Source organism: Erithacus rubecula (assembly GCF_903797595.1).
Source record: "Erithacus rubecula genome assembly, chromosome: 9".
NCBI lineage: Eukaryota > Metazoa > Chordata > Aves > Passeriformes > Muscicapidae > Erithacus > Erithacus rubecula.
This window is the reverse complement of record NC_136660.1, coordinates 6,641,265-6,659,112: the sequence shown is the minus strand read 5'-3', so window position 1 is coordinate 6,659,112 and position 17,848 is coordinate 6,641,265. Positions and strand designations below refer to the sequence as shown.

General features: G+C 41.1%; 1 protein-coding gene across 5 annotated transcripts in view; it reads right to left on the bottom strand.

The window, feature by feature from the left end:
* ANK3 (ankyrin 3) overlaps nucleotides 1-17,848 on the bottom strand; it is a 348,817-nt gene that overhangs the window by 38,200 nt on the left and 292,769 nt on the right. For 4 of the 5 annotated variants that reach the window (XM_079313269.1, XM_079313272.1, XM_079313268.1 and 1 more), the window contains 8 exons: nucleotides 16,987-17,211; nucleotides 13,779-13,933; nucleotides 6,308-6,519; nucleotides 5,404-5,611; nucleotides 4,776-4,872; nucleotides 3,353-3,581; nucleotides 2,651-2,776; nucleotides 1,790-1,912 (listed from right to left, as the gene is read on the bottom strand). In XM_079313269.1, coding sequence (XP_079169395.1) covers nucleotides 1,790-1,912; nucleotides 2,651-2,776; nucleotides 3,353-3,581; nucleotides 4,776-4,872; nucleotides 5,404-5,611; nucleotides 6,308-6,519; nucleotides 13,779-13,933; nucleotides 16,987-17,211 — 1,375 coding nt within the window. Of the gene's footprint in view, nucleotides 1-1,267; nucleotides 1,295-1,789; nucleotides 1,913-2,650; nucleotides 2,777-3,352; nucleotides 3,582-4,775; nucleotides 4,873-5,403; nucleotides 5,612-6,307; nucleotides 6,520-13,778; nucleotides 13,934-16,986; nucleotides 17,212-17,848 lie in introns of all 5 variants that reach the window. The other variant, XM_079313271.1, reaches the window with a different exon arrangement.

The window sequence follows — 17,848 nt, the reverse complement described above, 5'->3', positions numbered from 1 at the left end:
TGGTGTCATATTGTCCATTCTCTGTAAAATAAACCACCTTTGGCTAAAAACAGGAGGTCAACACAAAAGACTACAGGTAGAGACAAAACATTAATAAGAGTGCAACTTATACCGATTGAGTATTTCCCCCGGATTAGTTTGTCCCGAAAGCACACACACCACAATGTACAACTGGCTTTAAAGTGAATACATTAAGGACAAAAAAAGGCATGGGAGGGGATTTTTTAATATGCACAAAATGCAAAGATGTGGATTAGAAAGCAGACTACTCTTCTTAACTAATAAATTGCTTCATAAGTTGCTGCACTCAGAAGCATAGTGGCTAGTGTGGTGTCTTAAATAATAATAGTCCTTCAGAGATCAACTCACTTGAACATGTGGCTAAAAATACAGTTTTTTTAGAAAGAAAACTATTATTATAGCTGTATAATAGCTCACTGGGAACAAATTCTGTGGAGATAAAGTGATGGTTTTGCTATTATTATTTTTTAACATTTAAGGAGTGTTTTGGGTTGCACTGTTTGGGGTTTTTTTTTAGCTACTCTAAGCAGCAGGTGACAACTGCTATTTATTTTCCACCAGGGAAAGAAAAAAAGAAATAGCTGCTAGGTAAATTTGAAACATCTATGTAATTTCTTTTATAAGATGATCTCATCTCTAACTACCTCTAATGAGTAAAACCCACTCAATTTTCTGACAGTCTACAGTGCTTTCCATGAAACAGTGGATTTTTAATCTGCAAACATCTGAGGTTTATTTGAAAATAGATTTGAACACAATATTTAGAAACTGCTCTTGGCTGGTTTACTTTTTTTGAAAGAATCCAGTTTATTTACAAAGGTAAGATGTTAAAGGCCACTACTGTGGCCCCAGCACAGAGGCCACATATTATCAGAAATACAAGCTACCAAAGCAGTGTCAGTGTTACTCCAAGAGGTAAAATATTATCCACTAAACTCTTCTTGATTTGACTTGGCCTGATATTCATAAATATTTCCTTTTTCAGAAGAAAATCAGTTAAATTTTAGACTGCTTTTATTCAGTGCTTGGTTTAATTTCACAATTTATAATCACAGGGTTTTCCATATTTTTGCAGTTCTACTGTTTTACAACAGCCTATCAGAAATTGAGGATATGGCTATTTTTCTGTAGGAATCATTTCAACAACAGGGTTAAAAATAGTTGTTTGTTTTTATTTTTCTATAACATACTACTTTGCTTCACTAAATCTGAAGGAAATAAAAACAGAAGACAGTGTTTATATTACCTCATCATCTTGATCTGACTCTGTTTCCTTTTGGTCCCAAGATGCATTGCAGAGACAAGGAATATTATAATGGACAGCAGGGAAAAGAATATCAGGATATGAAAAGGACCAAATTGGGAGCACAAAATGCAAGCTGATTTATAAGGCAAAGCAAATCCAAAATGTCAACACAAAAGAAAAAAACCAAAACTTTACATCCAATGCAAATAAACACGTGACATTACTGAAAGCATAAATTTATGACTTGCAGGCTGAAGCATGAGCTGTAAACAGAATCGTAAAAATTATAGGAACTGGACACCACAGTAACAAGAGACTTCAAAAGCGTTCTACAAACAAGAAATCAATAAAACATACATTTTAAAAGCCTTTATCATATTCCAAAGCATTCTCATTACTGACAGTTCACAGGGTTTCTTTATGACTAGCAGGAAATTAAAAAAAAAAAAGACACAAAAACGAAAGGAACAAAAATAAATCCAATCCAACCCTAAGAAAGATGTTTACTTTCCAAACAAATACCTTTTTGTGTGCTGGCAGAGTGATATTCAAGTTGCAAACAGCTGTCTGTGGCAGTCCTTTTGTAGTCTTTGGTTCTTTCAAAAATGATAATCGACCACAGGGCTCCTGGCTGGTGTCTCTCACCTAGAAAAGAAATTTTGCTTCAGCACAGTAATATGTAGTAATTCAGAGTCCTGGAGGAGGTTTCTGGAATGATTCTCAGAATTTCTTTCTACAAAGTACCTTCCAATGTGTAAAGGCTGGAGCTCAGCCTGAGGTGCTGAAGGAGAAAATGTGTTGCTGTGAAAGACTTAGGTCAGCCTGAAGCTCCCTGATGGCAAATCCATGCAAGACAAGGCATTGAGCAAGTCCAACCTGAGAGTTTCACACTGGGATATTACTGGCAGGTACTGTCTGCGCATTTCATTTTATTCTGCCATGTTTTGCTGGTGTTTACCAAAATGCTTTACAACCTTTTCAGCAGGGCAGCTGTGACAAGGCTAAGGAAAATGAGCATCCATTCCTGGCCATTTAGAGATGAACAGGCACCTGAAGGCTGCTCTCCAGCACAGTATGTTATTGAATGCATCTCCTTTGCTTAATCCCTCAGAAACTGTGATCTGCTGGTAAACATGCTGGGGCTCCAATTTGATATATGGTTTTAGTAAAAGGTTGTGAATCCATATCACGAGTATTCTGTTCGCAGACCTGCCAGCAGCTCTGCTATGGCTTCAAGCAGAGCACCCTATCCATATTATTCACATATTAAAAAACTATACTTACATCCCAGTGGCAAGTTAGTCCTACAGAGCTGAAAAAAGGAAGGAGTGTGGGAAGGGAGGAAAGCAGCAGGATCATTTATTTTATTCATTTTTCTTTTACCTTGATAGAGAATGGCAGTCTATTTTCTTTGAAAGCATAAAAATTAAAAACAAGCTGCTGTCCTCCTTTAGTCAAAGGGGCCAGATTTCCATAGCAATCAACATAAATAGGTTTTCCTTCAAGAACCTATCAAAGCAAGAAATAAAAGTCAATAAAACCTCTTTTAATAGTAGATTAATGTATATAAGCATCATGATTTCCCCAACATAGTTCCTGAGTTTAACACAAGTCCCCACTTGGTTACATTCAACAACAAATTAGAATATCACTACCTTGCATTATGGCAAGGTATTATGAGTAGAGGCAGTTTGGAAAACCACAAGCCACCTGTCTTTTCCAAAGTAAGAGTGTGTAATTTTCTTCAGGAAATAGTAAGTTAATGACTATGATTTCACCATAAGCCAGTCCTACTCATGACTATGTGTCTGCAGGGCCAATGAGAAGGAATTCCTTCTGTCTGCAAAGCCCAACCAGGACTACTTGACAGCAGTGAGTGCAAACCCCACTGCAGACTGCACTGGGACATCCACAGGTCCTCATGCTCCTCCAGGCTTGCCCCATTTTGTTCTTCTTTTGAGAAGTTTCATGGCACAGCCTGTGAACCTTTATTTAACAGGCTTGTCGTGGCTTTTGCAGCAGCTGTTGCTACTTGGAAAACACACTGCCCACCTACACAGAGGAATCCAGCTGCAAGGAATGTACCTCAATATCTTTGCTTCTTGCAACTTCCTCAAAGTTCTCTTGTTGCTCCAAAGTTTTGTCCACTTTGTCATCAGTCATGCAGAAGCAGCGCAAATTGGATTCCACAGGGTCATTCATTTTGGCAAATATTACAAACTTTGCCATGTAAGGAACACATATTAATTCTCTGTAAAGCTGTGTTGCCAGCCCAACAGTCTCTAGTACTTGGTGGCAGTCTGCAAGCCAAAATCTGAGTGGGAAAAAGTAAACCATTAAATCAACTTTTCATTATGTTCCAACATTGCTTAATCCTTAAAGAGAAACTATGTCCTGTATCCTTGGTCATTTTGCATGTGTAGTGTCCTTGCAGAATTGCCAGAGTTGTTATGTTCCTTCTACTCTCAGTACAGGCTTAACCATCCAGAAATGGGAATATCTGGCAATGAAGTGCTGACATACTTATCTGACCCTTTTTACACTTGTGTCTCTCAAAACTATTTATCTGAAGGCTCATTTGAAGCCTAAGCAGGGAAATCTAATTTCTTGCCACCACACACAATGTATATTGTAATGTGCTGATGCTTCACTATACATTTGATTTGCTAAAACAAATACCTTTATAACATACACAGCAAAATCACATCTTCCATTTGGGCTGAACCAAACATGACCCTGGTGGTTTCCCAGAGACAGGTGTTACATTGTAATTTTTTTCATCTTATGATTAAGAGGTTGAAGACAAGTGTGATAAAAATTATAAATAATTTATACTTTGCATCAATCTTTCCCACAATATTTCAGCCCCGATCTATTTCGTTTTCCAGCAATTCACTTTCCAAAAGGTTTTTATAGCTGCAATGCAATTTACTGAATGATAAACTCTCTACCTGCTATACCATGAATTTTCTCCACTAGCATATGTGATTTGTACAGATGCTGTTAAATGTCTCCAATCAGCACAGAAGTCCGTGAAGTCCACCAAGATTAATTCCAGCTCATCATTTTTTTGCAAATGATATTTTTGTGAGAGCAGTTTAATATAATTTTCAACTAAAAAGCCCATAGCCAGAAATGAAACATCTTTCAATTTTAAAGCAAACACATTTTTATGAATCCTCGCTTTTTTTTTTTAATGGGATAAACATTTTAAGCTTCTTCTTTCTGGTGCCATTTACAGAAAAACTGAAGCCCTTTGTGGCATGGCAGCCTTCAGAGGAACAGGCTGTTTGCCTGCCAGGAGACCCCATCACAGCCAGGCCAGAGCTTTGTGTGCAGCCCTGGATGTGTGGGGTGCTGATAGGCAGTGACAAAGCAGCATCTGGGCCATCACTGCTTCATCAGCCTTGTGGAAGGCTTCCAGAAAACCAACAACCTCACAACCATGCACAGTGCTGATCAAGGGAAGCCACTCCTGAGGTGCAGTTGGCAGGGTCTGTTCCCATACCTGGCAGAAACATTGGTGGTGAAGGAGACACAGTCGTTGGAAAATGTCAGCGGAGTGGTGCCCGTGATATCCTCCCACTGCGCAGGCGAAGTGCCTCCTGCACAAACACACACCAGGGAGATCACAGACTGCACAATGAACATCTCTATCTCCACACACAGAAAGAAAACCCAGACATTACAGTCCTCCAACAGCTGAGCTCCCTGCTGTATGTGGCATTACGTGTCTCACAAAAAAAGACAATGATGTGAGCAAAGAACATACCTACAAGTCAACAGCAGCTCCACACCCCACCCCAGTATCAGCTAGGACAAAATTACTACTGCAAGCTACTCTTACTGGCAAGCATGTTAAAAGCCAAGACTGAAATTCTTCATACTGGCTAAATGGAGAATAGTATTTAACATATGTTGGGAGAGTTCTTTTACAATGGCATGGGACCAGATATAAAGCTCAGTGAATCAGTGGGAGCCTTGGAAATAACCTCAGCTCACTTTGCTCAGGAGAGCTGATCTGAACACCAATGGTCCAGCACATCAAGGCTCCCTTACTGGAAAGCAGGAGTTGTGAGAGTGAGCACAGAGCTGCTGCCACAGAAACCTTTGCAAAGAGCAGGATTTTCTCTAACCTGTAATGCTACATAGGAGTCGAAGGCTGGGGGTCATGTCTCCTTTGTACCCATTGGTTACTCCTTCTCCTGACGGAGGTGGCACAGGAATTGTCATGGTTATTGGCTTATGGAATTTTCTTCTTCTTGGCTCCACAGTGACAATGGGACTGAATGTTGCTTTGTTTCCAAGGATTTTTTTGACAATCTCTTCTGGAACTGGTTGAGCCTGTCAACATAGGGAACATACTTAAACTGGAGCTACAAATTGCTTATAGACATGTAGAATTATTTTCTAAATGATAATTCTATTTTCTTTCTGTTTTCTTTCTAATTTATTTCCCCCCCCAGGAAGCCTTCTCAAGGGTGATTATTAATGAAATTAATGTTTAGTTTTAATCAACAACTTCTGATTTCCTAATCGCTAAATGGTAGAGCTAAACTATAAATCTCCAAAGGTTCTCTGCACCATTTGCTGAGAGCTCTTCAGAGCATGTTTGGTTTTGTTCTTAATTTACAGTGATTAGTGACATCACATACAATTTCAAAATGCAAAATCAGGCCTATTTTGCACTTGAGAACTGAAGACTAGACACTGTCTCCTGGGGGTGATAGACAATTCTTCCATCTCTGCCAAACACAGATTTGTGCTCTTGAGGAGCACTGCACTCCAACTGACCTCTCTACTCAGTGCTTCCTGTGATTATTAGAAAGAAATACTTGTTTGGGTTAAAATCACAAAGAATGCATGAAGTTATAGAAGACTTATAGGCAAACTTCACATTTGCTACAGTAAAAAGTGACAGACATGGTAATGGGAGTTTGCATCCATTTACCCTTTAATTTTTTTTTAATTTTTTTTAAAATCCCAGTCTCGTACATCAAGACAAGTGCACTCAGAAATGCTGCACTAAAGCATCTTTACCTGGAGCCCCACACGGATTCTCTTGGTCAGAGCCCCCTCAGGGAAGGAGGCCTGGACACGTGGCACTGTGGTGCTGCTCAGTACCCCACCCTCGGGGCCAATTTGGTTACTCTCCTGCTTGATCCTGGAAACCACTGCGAAGTACTGGGGGAAATCCTTGGTGACGATCCTGCAGATCCGCTTCTTCTCCAGCTCCTCCACACTGTCCAGCTCTGGGGGCACAAGACAGGTAAAATGTTCAGGCATCCCTGCCCAGGTTCATCCCACACTCCTCTGTGAGTGTGGGGCTTTGAGTAAGCCTTAAAATGCCTAAGAAGGTTGGGAGATTTATCGTTATTTATATACTACAGGAGTAAAATAAAAGCCACTCAGTGCTATCAATGCTCAAGCCTTGTTTTTTCTGTGAACTTTTGTATAAATCTTGACAATGACAGCCAACAGAAAGAGACAAAAAGACTTGCTAGGACACCTAAGTAGTCAGGTGTGACAGTCTGCAGTAGCAGCTGCCACAGAATGGCAGGTTTGTCACAGCACAGGAATCCAAAAGGCGCTGAAGGAGATAGTCAAGCTCTCATTTATATCTGATCTTTCTGTGCATGGCTCCATTCCCCCATATAGTTTTGACATAAAGAAAACCTCAGGAGATCAGAGTCCAACAAGATGAAGTTTAACAAGTGCTAGTGCCAAGTCCTGCATTTTGGCCACAATAACCCCTTCAGCATTATAGGCTGGGGACAGTGTGTCTGCACAGTGCCCAGGCAGAAGGGACCTGGGGTACTGGTCAGCAGCCCACTGGACATGAGCCAGCAGTGTGCCCTGGTGGCCAAGGGCACCTGGCCTGTGTCGGGAACAGTGTGGCCAGCTGGACCTGGGAGGTCATTCTTCTCCTGTACTCAGCACTGCTGAGGCCACAGCTTGAGTGCTGTGTCCAGTTCTGCCCCCCAGTTTAGGAAGGACCTTGAGACACATGAACGTGTCCAAAGGAGGGCACAGAGGCACTGAGGGGCTTGGAACACAAACCCTGTGAGGAACAGCTGAGGGAGCTGGGCTTGTTTAGCCTGGAGAAGAGGAGACTTAGAGGTGACCTTATCACTCTCACAACTTCCTGAAAGGTGGTTGTGGTCAGGTGGGGATTGGTCTCTTTTTCCAGGCAACATCTGACAAAATGAGAGGATACAGTCTTAAGCTGCACCAAGGGAGATATAGGCTGGATATTAGGAAAAAGTTTTTTACAGAAAGAATGATAAAGTACTGGAATTGTCTGCCCAGGGAGGTGGTGGAGTCACCATCCCTGGATGTGTTTAAAAAGATTGGATGTGGCACTGGTGCCATGGTTTAGTTGAGGTGTTAGGGCATGGGTTGGACTCAATGCTCTTGAAGGTCTCTTCCAATCTAGTCATTTTGTGAATCACAGACACTTCATGATCTATCTCCCTAAAGGTCAGGTGTGCAACCCAGAGCTTGGCCACTTGAGACAGTTATTGCTCAAACTGGCATCCAAAAATACTGACCAGACCCAGAGCGCTCCAAGAAACTGTGGAAGTGACAGAGCCATTTCCCAGCACTGTCACTGAACCAAGAGCAAGCTTCCCTGCCACACCAGGATTCCAACCATTTGGTTATCTGCCCCAAAATAATAGCAGTGCACCCCTCAGTTCCTAGAGAACCTTAGTGCATCCTTAGATCCAACTGAAACAGAGTCAGGTCATCAACCATTAGTGCTCTCAGCTACATTCTCAGTTTGTAGGGTCACCAGAGCTCAGAAATGTGCATACAGTACCCATCCCTATTAAATAATTAAGCACATGACACAGTTTCCCCTATATGTGCACTGGGAAAAACTCTGTTACATAACAAAAATATAGTAACTTTTGCAACTATATGTGTTTATATATGTATGTATATATCTATGTTTGCACTAGTGCCCCAAATGCATTGGTGGAATCCCTGTGATATAAACACCATACACAAGTGGAGATAATTTTGTAACTGTCATTCACTTATCTTTGTAACTTCTTGCACCTGGTCATTATATCTCTTGTAATAGGATTTCACTGGAGCACTCCACAAATTTCAGCTCTTATTTTCCTCCTTAAAAAAGGAATTTCTAAATAAAGTTTGTTCCTCAAAATATGACATTTTTATCAGATCCAGCAAGAGAAAGCAGGAACACCAGAAATTATACTCAGACAAAAAATACTTGTAAAATACTTTGTGACTGAGACATTTTCCTCCTCTAAACAAGCAAGCTCAATTACAGTTCCAAAAGAATTAGAATGCAAATTCAGTAAAATGTCAGTTTTCCATTTTAAAACATTCAGCAGATAGTTTGGATTAATCACACAGTGTTGCTGTAGATCATATGTTCCTACCAGGAGTGGATAATTTCTTACCATAATGTCAGCTTCCATTTACTTTGACTCAGAGATTGATATCTGAAGCCCTCTAATGAATTAGGCACTCTGCCTGCAGCCTCTGGAAGCAATAGCTTGTGCAGGAGACAAACTGGATTTCTAAACTCCCAGACAGGTATAATCTTGACTGGTAAATCCTAATCATCTCCTGTTTGTTGCTAGAGAAAGAACCCAATGTAAAATGTTCACAGAGGTGAAGGATAATTACAATTCTCCTGAAGTAGAAAAATAGTGATTTGTACAAGAACATTTCAAAGTCCTTTGAACCTGGCAGGCACTCTCCTTCAGAGGAGGAAGATGAGAAGATAAAGAGTGACAGAGCAACAGTCAGGCATGGAGAGGAGTTGAACTATATATAGGGAGGTTGTGTTTGGATAATACATATGTAAACTTCTATATGAAGTTGTCCTCTAACAGAAGAAAAAAAAAAAAAAAAAGATGAGCAATCAAACCATCTCTCTCACTGCCCTGAGAAATGCAGTGTTAGCATGACAGAGTTAATGAAACAGAGAAAACTAGTCCTGGGAAAGGTCACATTTCCCAAACCCACCTCATGCATTTTACAGATGGAGATATCATCATTACTATTTTCCTCAGCTGCTGACCCTCCATTCCTGGGCAAAGCATTTCAATTATAAAGCTTGAAGCATTTTTTGGTTAGATGGTTGGGTTTTGGAGGGAAGGGGGTTTTAGCCACAGAGAAGTATGCTGTGCACCCCATCATACAGACAGGGATAGTGAAGCATGGAGAGACAAAGCAGAAAGGTTAGTGACAAAATTGGGAAGGATCTCCCAATGTCACTCTCCCCCAGGCTTGTGCTATCAGCCCAACTCTTACAGCCATTCAGCTTTAGTGAGTCAAGAGAAAGGTATTGTGAATATGATGTGTGCAGAAATCTTCTCCTGCCACTTCCACAGGACAGAGGAGATGGAGAGAGGGGAAGGAGAGAGGAAAAGAAGTCCCCACCCTTTGGTGCATGCTGCCACATGAACATTAAGGCTCCAGGACAGGAGAAGGGAAACCAGCCACGTCCTCCAAGTTCAGTGAGGGCTCTTACACAGGCTGTATCAGGTCAAGGAAAGCAATCACACCAGCTGTCCCTGGTGAGAGGCAGCTGTGGATCAAGTTCATCCACATCTAATACCTTTCTTCTTTTACCTTCAGATAAGGTAACACACAGCAAGAATCTTCTGACTAGAAATAAAGTGACAGAACACCTAGCTGTTTCATGGGCTTCAAGGTGTCTTTGTGTGTATCTGGCTTCCCTTGCCAGGACCTCAAAAGAATTTTGCTAGCATTGAAAAAAGCAAATCTCACCTGTACCAGACCACAGCATGGGGTGAACACAGGATCCCAGTTCTCCCCATACAGATATGTGCCCATTAAGGAATTGCTGCACTAAAAGCATGGCATGCAGGAAGCAGCTTCCACACAGAGGAAAATACAGGAGAGGGATGGAGGCAGAAAAAGCACATGGCAAGGGGCAAGGAGAAACTGAGGGCAGGAAGATGCTGGTAACCTCCTAGCCTGAGTGTTTCACACACATAACTAGACACTCAGAGTGCCACAGGGATGTTTCACCCTCAAATAAGGCAATATCCTTTATGTCTATTTTTGTGTAGTCTTTTATCTTCCTGTTCACAAAATACAGTTTAACAGCAATAGTTAAAAACTTCTTGGAAACGTGGCAAAATCACTGCCGAGTGATTTATGATTGTACTTTAAACTTCAAGCATAAACAAGCTCACACTCTGGTTTGATTTGTCAATTCAGTTACGTAAAATCTCTTGCTTCCCATCAGAAACCACACTGTGCAGCTGCAACCATACTGCAGCCACAAACATTTGCATTTCTTGGCTCACTCACTAGTTTGCAAATGACTTTTAAAAGATTAGGTACCCCAAAGAATGCATTTGTGCCCACAGGTACCTCTAAAGGGTGCAGGAATGTTATAAGCTAACAGAAGTTGGATATAGAAGAAGCCCATCTGAAAATGTAATGTATTTACCAATTACAAGACAGAGAGCTGCTTCTTCTTCTTCAAAAAAAAAGAAATTTAATATATATATATATTTTATTTGATTCAAGTATAAATAAATGTAATATGGCCAAGAGCTGTGAATTGCTGCCCTTGTGTTTGGAGCCACACTTCTCCTACTCCTAAAAATGCCAAATTCCCTGTATTCCCTCAGCACTGTATTTGCCTAAGTACAGTACTATCCTTAAAATAAAACCTATTTAAGCAGAAACCTGACTGCACCTAAGAAAAACAGGGCTCTTTACATCATAGTTCATTGTTCTCTCATGATAACAGCCCAGAAGTTCTGCTGTTATTTAATCCTGCATTAGCCCTGGAGCGGTGCCTCCTGCTTGGTATTATTTCGGGTCTAAAATGAGGTTTCCCAGCAGATGGAGCTGCTTCCAGTACAAAGGAGGTTTTCAGCAATCCCCACGGAGAGCCAGGATGTCCTTGCTCTCATCCCTGTTAGCTAAGGGGGAGAGCAAAACAGGAACAGCAAAACAAGGAGCAAACAGCACCGTTAAAACTCGGCCGATTAAGGACCTGCGAATAAAGGTCTGATTGCCCTCCTTCACTACACCTGTGATCACAGCAGCTTTGACAGAGAGCAGAGCAGCTGCTTCTGCCAGAAAATGGGCACTCCTGTGGCACTTGGAGATGATCATGCAGATGAGTTTTCTTGCAAAGACAGACTAAATTTCTCTAAATGACTATGTGGCTGCTTTTTATTTAAATTAAAGCTTGCTTCTGCCTCCAGAGTTCATGCTTGGAATAAAACCTCTTCCAAAGTTATGTCTTCTGAGATGCAAGATATTCCCCCAGAGCCAAGTCTGACTCTGGTATTTTGTAACAAACCAGCAAAAGTTCAGATGAAAAAAACCCCAACCCACTCAAGTCTACAAATTTGTAATTTTTTGGTCATTGTTTGGAAGACCTTTTACATTGAAAAGGTGCCGTTTAACTAGAGCAGAATTTTGTCAAAATCCTTGCACTATTTTAATGCAGGGTGGGTTTTTATTTTTTATTTTGCTTTTCTAGCTAGAGAAGGATGTTTCTGCAGTATTTTTTCTCATTTTCCTCTCACAAACGATTGCCTGGATTTGTAAAAGCCACTCCTGAGGTTTGGTCTTTAAGGTGTCAAATATTTTCACTGTAATAGAATAATTTCCATTATACTTTGTATGATTACTTGGCTGCACTTATACCTCAAACTATAACCTCAAACAGCAGTTCCCCAGAAGGAAAGAGCCACCTGAAACCCTCAGTAAGATCAGAAAGTTGTCCACTGGCTCCACATTGTGAAGTTTTATATTTTAGACTCTAAGTACTGAGGCCTTCATGCCCACCTCTCTCAAAGTGTTTTTCTTTATTGAGCTCATCTCTGTAAATTGTCAATTTATCCATATGTGAACTCTTCATAAGTGTTGCAAGCTGCAGCACTTCAGGACAATATTTCTTTGCCCAGATTTCCCATCCCCAAATCAAACTAATCTCAGTTCGAAAAGCATACGAAGCAAATAAGGTGCTGATGGGTGCTGATTACCTCACCTTGCCAAGGCACCACTACTTCACTCAAATACCAAATCATCACTTCTGATCTCATGCCAGTGTGCAGAGAAGGAGGGCCAGTGGTGAGATTTTTCTTTGTTCAGAGGCTGCAACTACTGCATTCAATCCTGCAGCAGTCATAATTTCCCAGGCCATACCATCCTGGACCCTGTCCATCTCTTGCCTGTTCCACTGCTTTTAGGTACCCTTCAGTGATGGGGTTTATTCTATTTTTCCAAACCCACTGACAAAACATTTGCAGTGTTTCTGCCCTCCTATCTGTTTGGTTCTATTACATTTATTTTGAAATAAATAGCTACAATAGATCATCACAAAACAAGCAGATCTTTGCTGTTGCTTTAAGTTTGTACAAGCCCAGGTGCAGTTTAAATACTTCAAAGTGAAGTCTTTCCTGTTGTCCCCATTCCCAGAAGATCAGGAAATTGCTAAGAATGCAGTACTTCAGATGCCCAGGGAGACCCTCACTACAGCACAACTCTCCATGTTCCCAAGGCATGCATTGTGCTTAAGGCTGCCCTCATCAAACAAGGAGAGGCTGAAATCAAAGGCAGAGCTCCCCCACAGACACCTCTCAGAGCTGCCATCCACAGCCTCATCATTTCCTTCACATGCTTCTGCTGATAATGAAAGAACTTCCTTGCAGCTTTTGCTCTATCACACTACAACTTTCTGTAGCTTATCTAGGGAAAATCCTGTGGATAAACCCTTACAGAAAACCAAGTTCACACCACAAACTCTTCCATTCACATTCAGATGCAAAGAGCTCAAGCAATGGTTTATCAGCACACGTATTGAAAAATGCCTGCTAAGAAAAGAAAGCAGTGGTACCAAGAAATCACTGCAGCCCCACAGCCTGGCTTTGCCCATGATTTGTCTTCAGGGACCATCTGTGACAGCATCTTCTGATGGGTATGTACAGCTGGGTCCCCTCATCTTGAGGGACTCACACCAACAGCAATGTTCAAGCAAAACAAGGGAGCCAGACTTCCCAGATGGGCATCAGGAAAGCAGGTTGTGTACTTGTGGGAGGCAGTGTCTAACAATGCCATTTGAAACAAGATGCTCTATGGGGCCGAGCTCTGCATCTGCAGGGAGGCCCCATATAGCTGATATTTGCACTTCATTGTTGGCTTGGAATGACCTTACCATGGCCCTGCCTGAGCAGCACAGACACCTGAACCTCCAGTGGGTGCTATTCTCAAACTCATGCTGGAAAGCAACTGTGCAAACTCTGCTTAAACTTGGTAAGACTTCAGACCAAAATTCACCACTCATTTCGGGATGTCCCCAGGCCACTGCAGAACAATTTCTCCTTGCACTCTTTCCATCAGTTTAAAATGGAACACATAATGTATTCCCTGAAATCAGACATCCCCTGCACTGTTTTATTTGAGTTTGCTTTAGTCAGCCCAAGTTAGCAAGCCTTCACAAAGGCAAGGCTAGCTCAAGTTTTGAGAAAAGATTTACCTTCATCCATGCCATTCAGTATTTCAGTTAAGTCTTCGTGTTTGCTGTCATACTGGTGCTCTTTCCATGTTTCACCATTCTCACTTCGGAGCACGATCAGTTCTCTTTCCTTGCCTCGCATTGATCCAAAATGTGGGATTTCCACTATGACAGGGCTAGAGAAAAAGGAATCATGTCATTTTTAACTCTATATTTCCTCACTGCCCTTAATTTCCTATGGGTCCTTTAGAAAACTACAGTCATTTTAAATAGTTAACACAGTTACAGTAAAAATGTTTTTAAAATTGCCAAAGCTGCACAATCCTTTGTCATTCAAACTATATTAATGGATAAATTGAAAATATCAATATATAGCTTGTTCTTAGTGCAAATCTCTTGAAATCTATTCCTCCATGAAAAAAATAGTGACAACTTTTAAGAAGGAGAGTTCTCCTTGCTCATTTATCCCAGGGTGTAGGTGATCCAACCTGCCTCCAGCACACACGGCACTGCTGACTTTTAACTGGCATTAGCGTAGTCAAAAGTTCAGATTTGGCTCGGAGAGTTTGAAGGGACAAAGTCAGTTCAGAAGCAGTCTGGCTATCCCAGTGCATGCAACAGCCACTGACTGTAACAGGAACCACACATTTATGTAGATTTTGAACTTCAAACTAAGTCCCAAAGTTTTCAGAGTTCTCCCTAGCTCTTTGTTGATGCAGCTCCTGTGAAATAAGAGACTTTTTCTTTAGCTCCACTTTCTGGTTCTCATGCTCAGCATCACAGCTGCAGCCTCTGCACGGCAAACATCACTGGGGAATCCTTAGATCCTTTCAGAATGGATTTCTCTGGGTTGAACAACATCATGACCACATTTATATTAGTTACTGTCAAACATTTCAAGGGGAAGCAAAGGGAATGAGAAGGTGGTTAATAATACACCTGTGTCACCAGACAATGTGCCTTCAACAGAGGACTGCAAGTGCATTACCAAACAATTTGTATGAACAACTGACAGAAACCACCATTCACTTCATGTGCCATTCCTCAACAAAACAGACACTGTTGCCAAACACTTCACAGGCAGGATATGCATTTTAAAGTATGCTAAGACAAACCGACTGAAATCACACAGTAAGTGAACATTTATGGATTATGCAGCTTTAAGACATTGAAATAGACAGTATCATTATTTTCCTACAGAGGTTGTAAAGGGCTTAACTGCTTTGTAACAACTTGGTTAAAAGCAGTGTCACATGATGGGAGAAGTGTGCAGCATTTCTGTGTTACTGTACATCTGCCAGGTGTTGGGTGCATTAACCAATCCATCACTTGGGCATGAAATCACAACAGCCATCATGGGGAAAAACAAACTAGCTTGAAGCCCAGCTTGAACATTAAATTCCCAGGGAGAAGAGTTAGTCTTTTTTCCCCCCATATAAACGATAAAAAGAGTTTAATTAATATATTTTAGATGCTTTTAGGAACACCCGGTCTATTTTTCAAGTCTCAAGTCCTTTAATAAAAAACCAGGAATGTAGCTGCTCTCTCCCATTGTGCACAGCGAGAAAATATAAAAAATTCAAATATATTGCTTAAGATATTTACGGTCTAGCTCAAAAAGAGCACAAGCTGAAAACTAACACTGTAGTACAATCTTTGCAGGCTAATATTTCAGATACTGTCTCTGTAAATATTTAGAAACTACACAATTTTGTGCATGACATTTAACGAGAATACTCAGTGAGAAGGTATTGAACAGGTTTGGAACACCAAACACTCACCAATATTTTGAAAACCTAACGCAATAAATTTCACAATACGGTTTGAAAACAACAGTCAAAAACATACAGAAACATGTTTATACTCTGCAGTCCCTTTGGGTAGCATACTTGGCTTTGTAAATTTATTTTAACAAGATGCCCCTTGCAGGTTGAAAAGATTAGCATTTCTCCAATCTTGCTGAATCAATTCATTCACTTGATAACATTTTTTTCAGAATAATCTTTCATAAATAATGGACTTCACGTGATCACATTTTATAAATGCTCTTCTCAAAAGAGTCTCACCTGAGGCCTGTAAATACCTTCTCTACCACAGGGTTGAACTTAAAGGACTGCCACTGTGTATTAAAATGTATTTAATGCAGTAGAAACACTTCAAATTTAAAAAATTACAAAAGCACAGAAGTTATGAAAGCAGAATGCTGGCAGTGAATTTTACATGCCTATAAGCACAAGGTAGTAGCAGAGCTATATTAAATCAAGCCACTATGATTTTCTTTCAGTGACACAAATCAACTGAAAGTTTTAGGAAACTTAAAAAAAAAATAATGGGAATAACAAAAAATTGGAAACAAAAGAAAAAACTGTAGACATTCTGTATCTTTTCCGTACATATCCTACCCAATAAATTTTGTTCCTTGTGGACCAAGCTGCAGGATTCGGCTAACCATGCTCTCACCCTCATTTAGAGGGGGAGGACTTTTAGGAAGGTGCAGTTTACTGAATAACATCCATGCAGCAGGAAGAGAAATGAGAAGGGGAAATTAGGAACAAGCTGTCATTCCCAACAGAATCAGCAGTTTACACCAGGGTGCCACTCACAGTAATGAACAAAATTTATAATTAGGGAAAAAAAGGCCACATCATAGTGGATTGTTTCCCCTATTTTAAGCTTTAAAAATAGTCAGTTCCTAGCACTGGTACTACTTGTACCACCATTCTACAGTAGGTGCTCCACCGTCACTCCAAGTGGTTTTGTTCCACAGGACGGAGACAAGCAGCTCCCAGCAACTCCAGAGGGAGCCGTGCATGTCAGGAACAGAGCTCAGTATCTGGGTCCCTGTGGGTGTCTGGAGGACAATTCTTTGTGATAGTGCTGTTTCTCTAAATACTCTACAAGCAAGAGGGTCAAAACCTGCTCCAGGTTTTTAGTGTGTGACTCCTCCTGACTTCTGAGGCAAGGTTGCATGAGTAGATGGGGGTGGAACCTGGCCTTCCCATGGCTTTCCTTACCTTCATCTCATCAAAGGGGCAAAACTCTCCTTAAAATGCAAGGGTTCTTTCCAGAAGGAATGCAGATTGGCATTTTTTAATGTTTTAAGTTAAGTAGCTTGTGTTACGTGCTCAGATGAAGTGGAGTCAATGTTTAACTAATTAGAGATCCACAGGGTAAAGGGAATGAAAGGTGCGACATGAGCATAAGCAATCACACTCTCAGAACAACTCACCCTAAAAACTGTGCCCCTGCTGGCCCCATTTCTACAAGCCGACTTGCCAATCCTTCTCCTTCAACCATGGGTGGCGGGCTGGCCAGTTTGTGCCTCTTTACCAGGCGGCAGGTGATGCGCGTGGGCGCCGTGCACTTCCGTGGCGGGATGATTATCCTCATGCCATGGTGCCGGCTGCCCCTCATCGAACCCCCCCGTGCATCCACCATAAAACTGACCAGGAAACTGCACAAAGGAGAAAAAGCATCAGTGAAAGCCATCACAAAACAAGCAGGAGATAAGCAAAATTCAGCAGACGTAGACTTTAAAAGGTAAGAAAAGTCATCCCGATCCCAGCTAAACTAAAAAGAACATGAAGATTCTTTTAAAATTTGTATTTGCATGTTAACTACTGGTTATCAAAAGCAGGAATTGCTAAAGCTCTAGCAGCATCATGGTGAAATGACCATGACCTACTGAGCAATTTGGATTAAAAGTGTATACAAATATTGTATTAGTAGTAGTTTGTTAGAATTTTAAAACATCTCTTTGTTGCTATTAGCTCTGCTGTCCACAAATGAGAGTAATTAGCCTCACATGCATAAAGCAACCAGACAGTGTAGAAAAATGAGAATCAAAAATGCTTGTTATTTTAGGACCCTCAGTCTTTAAAACCTCCCCTCTGTCTCATTTGCAAATATTCCTGATGGCTGCCAGAGTAAGTGCCAGCACCGTGGGTGACAGTCAGTCCAGGCTACTAAGGGCTTCCACTGATGGGGAAGGTAAGTGATGACTACCAAGTACATAACTTCCTTTAGGCTGTTGGTTCCCTGAAGGAAATCATGACATTACTTCTCTTTGAAGATTAGATTCATTAGCAAAA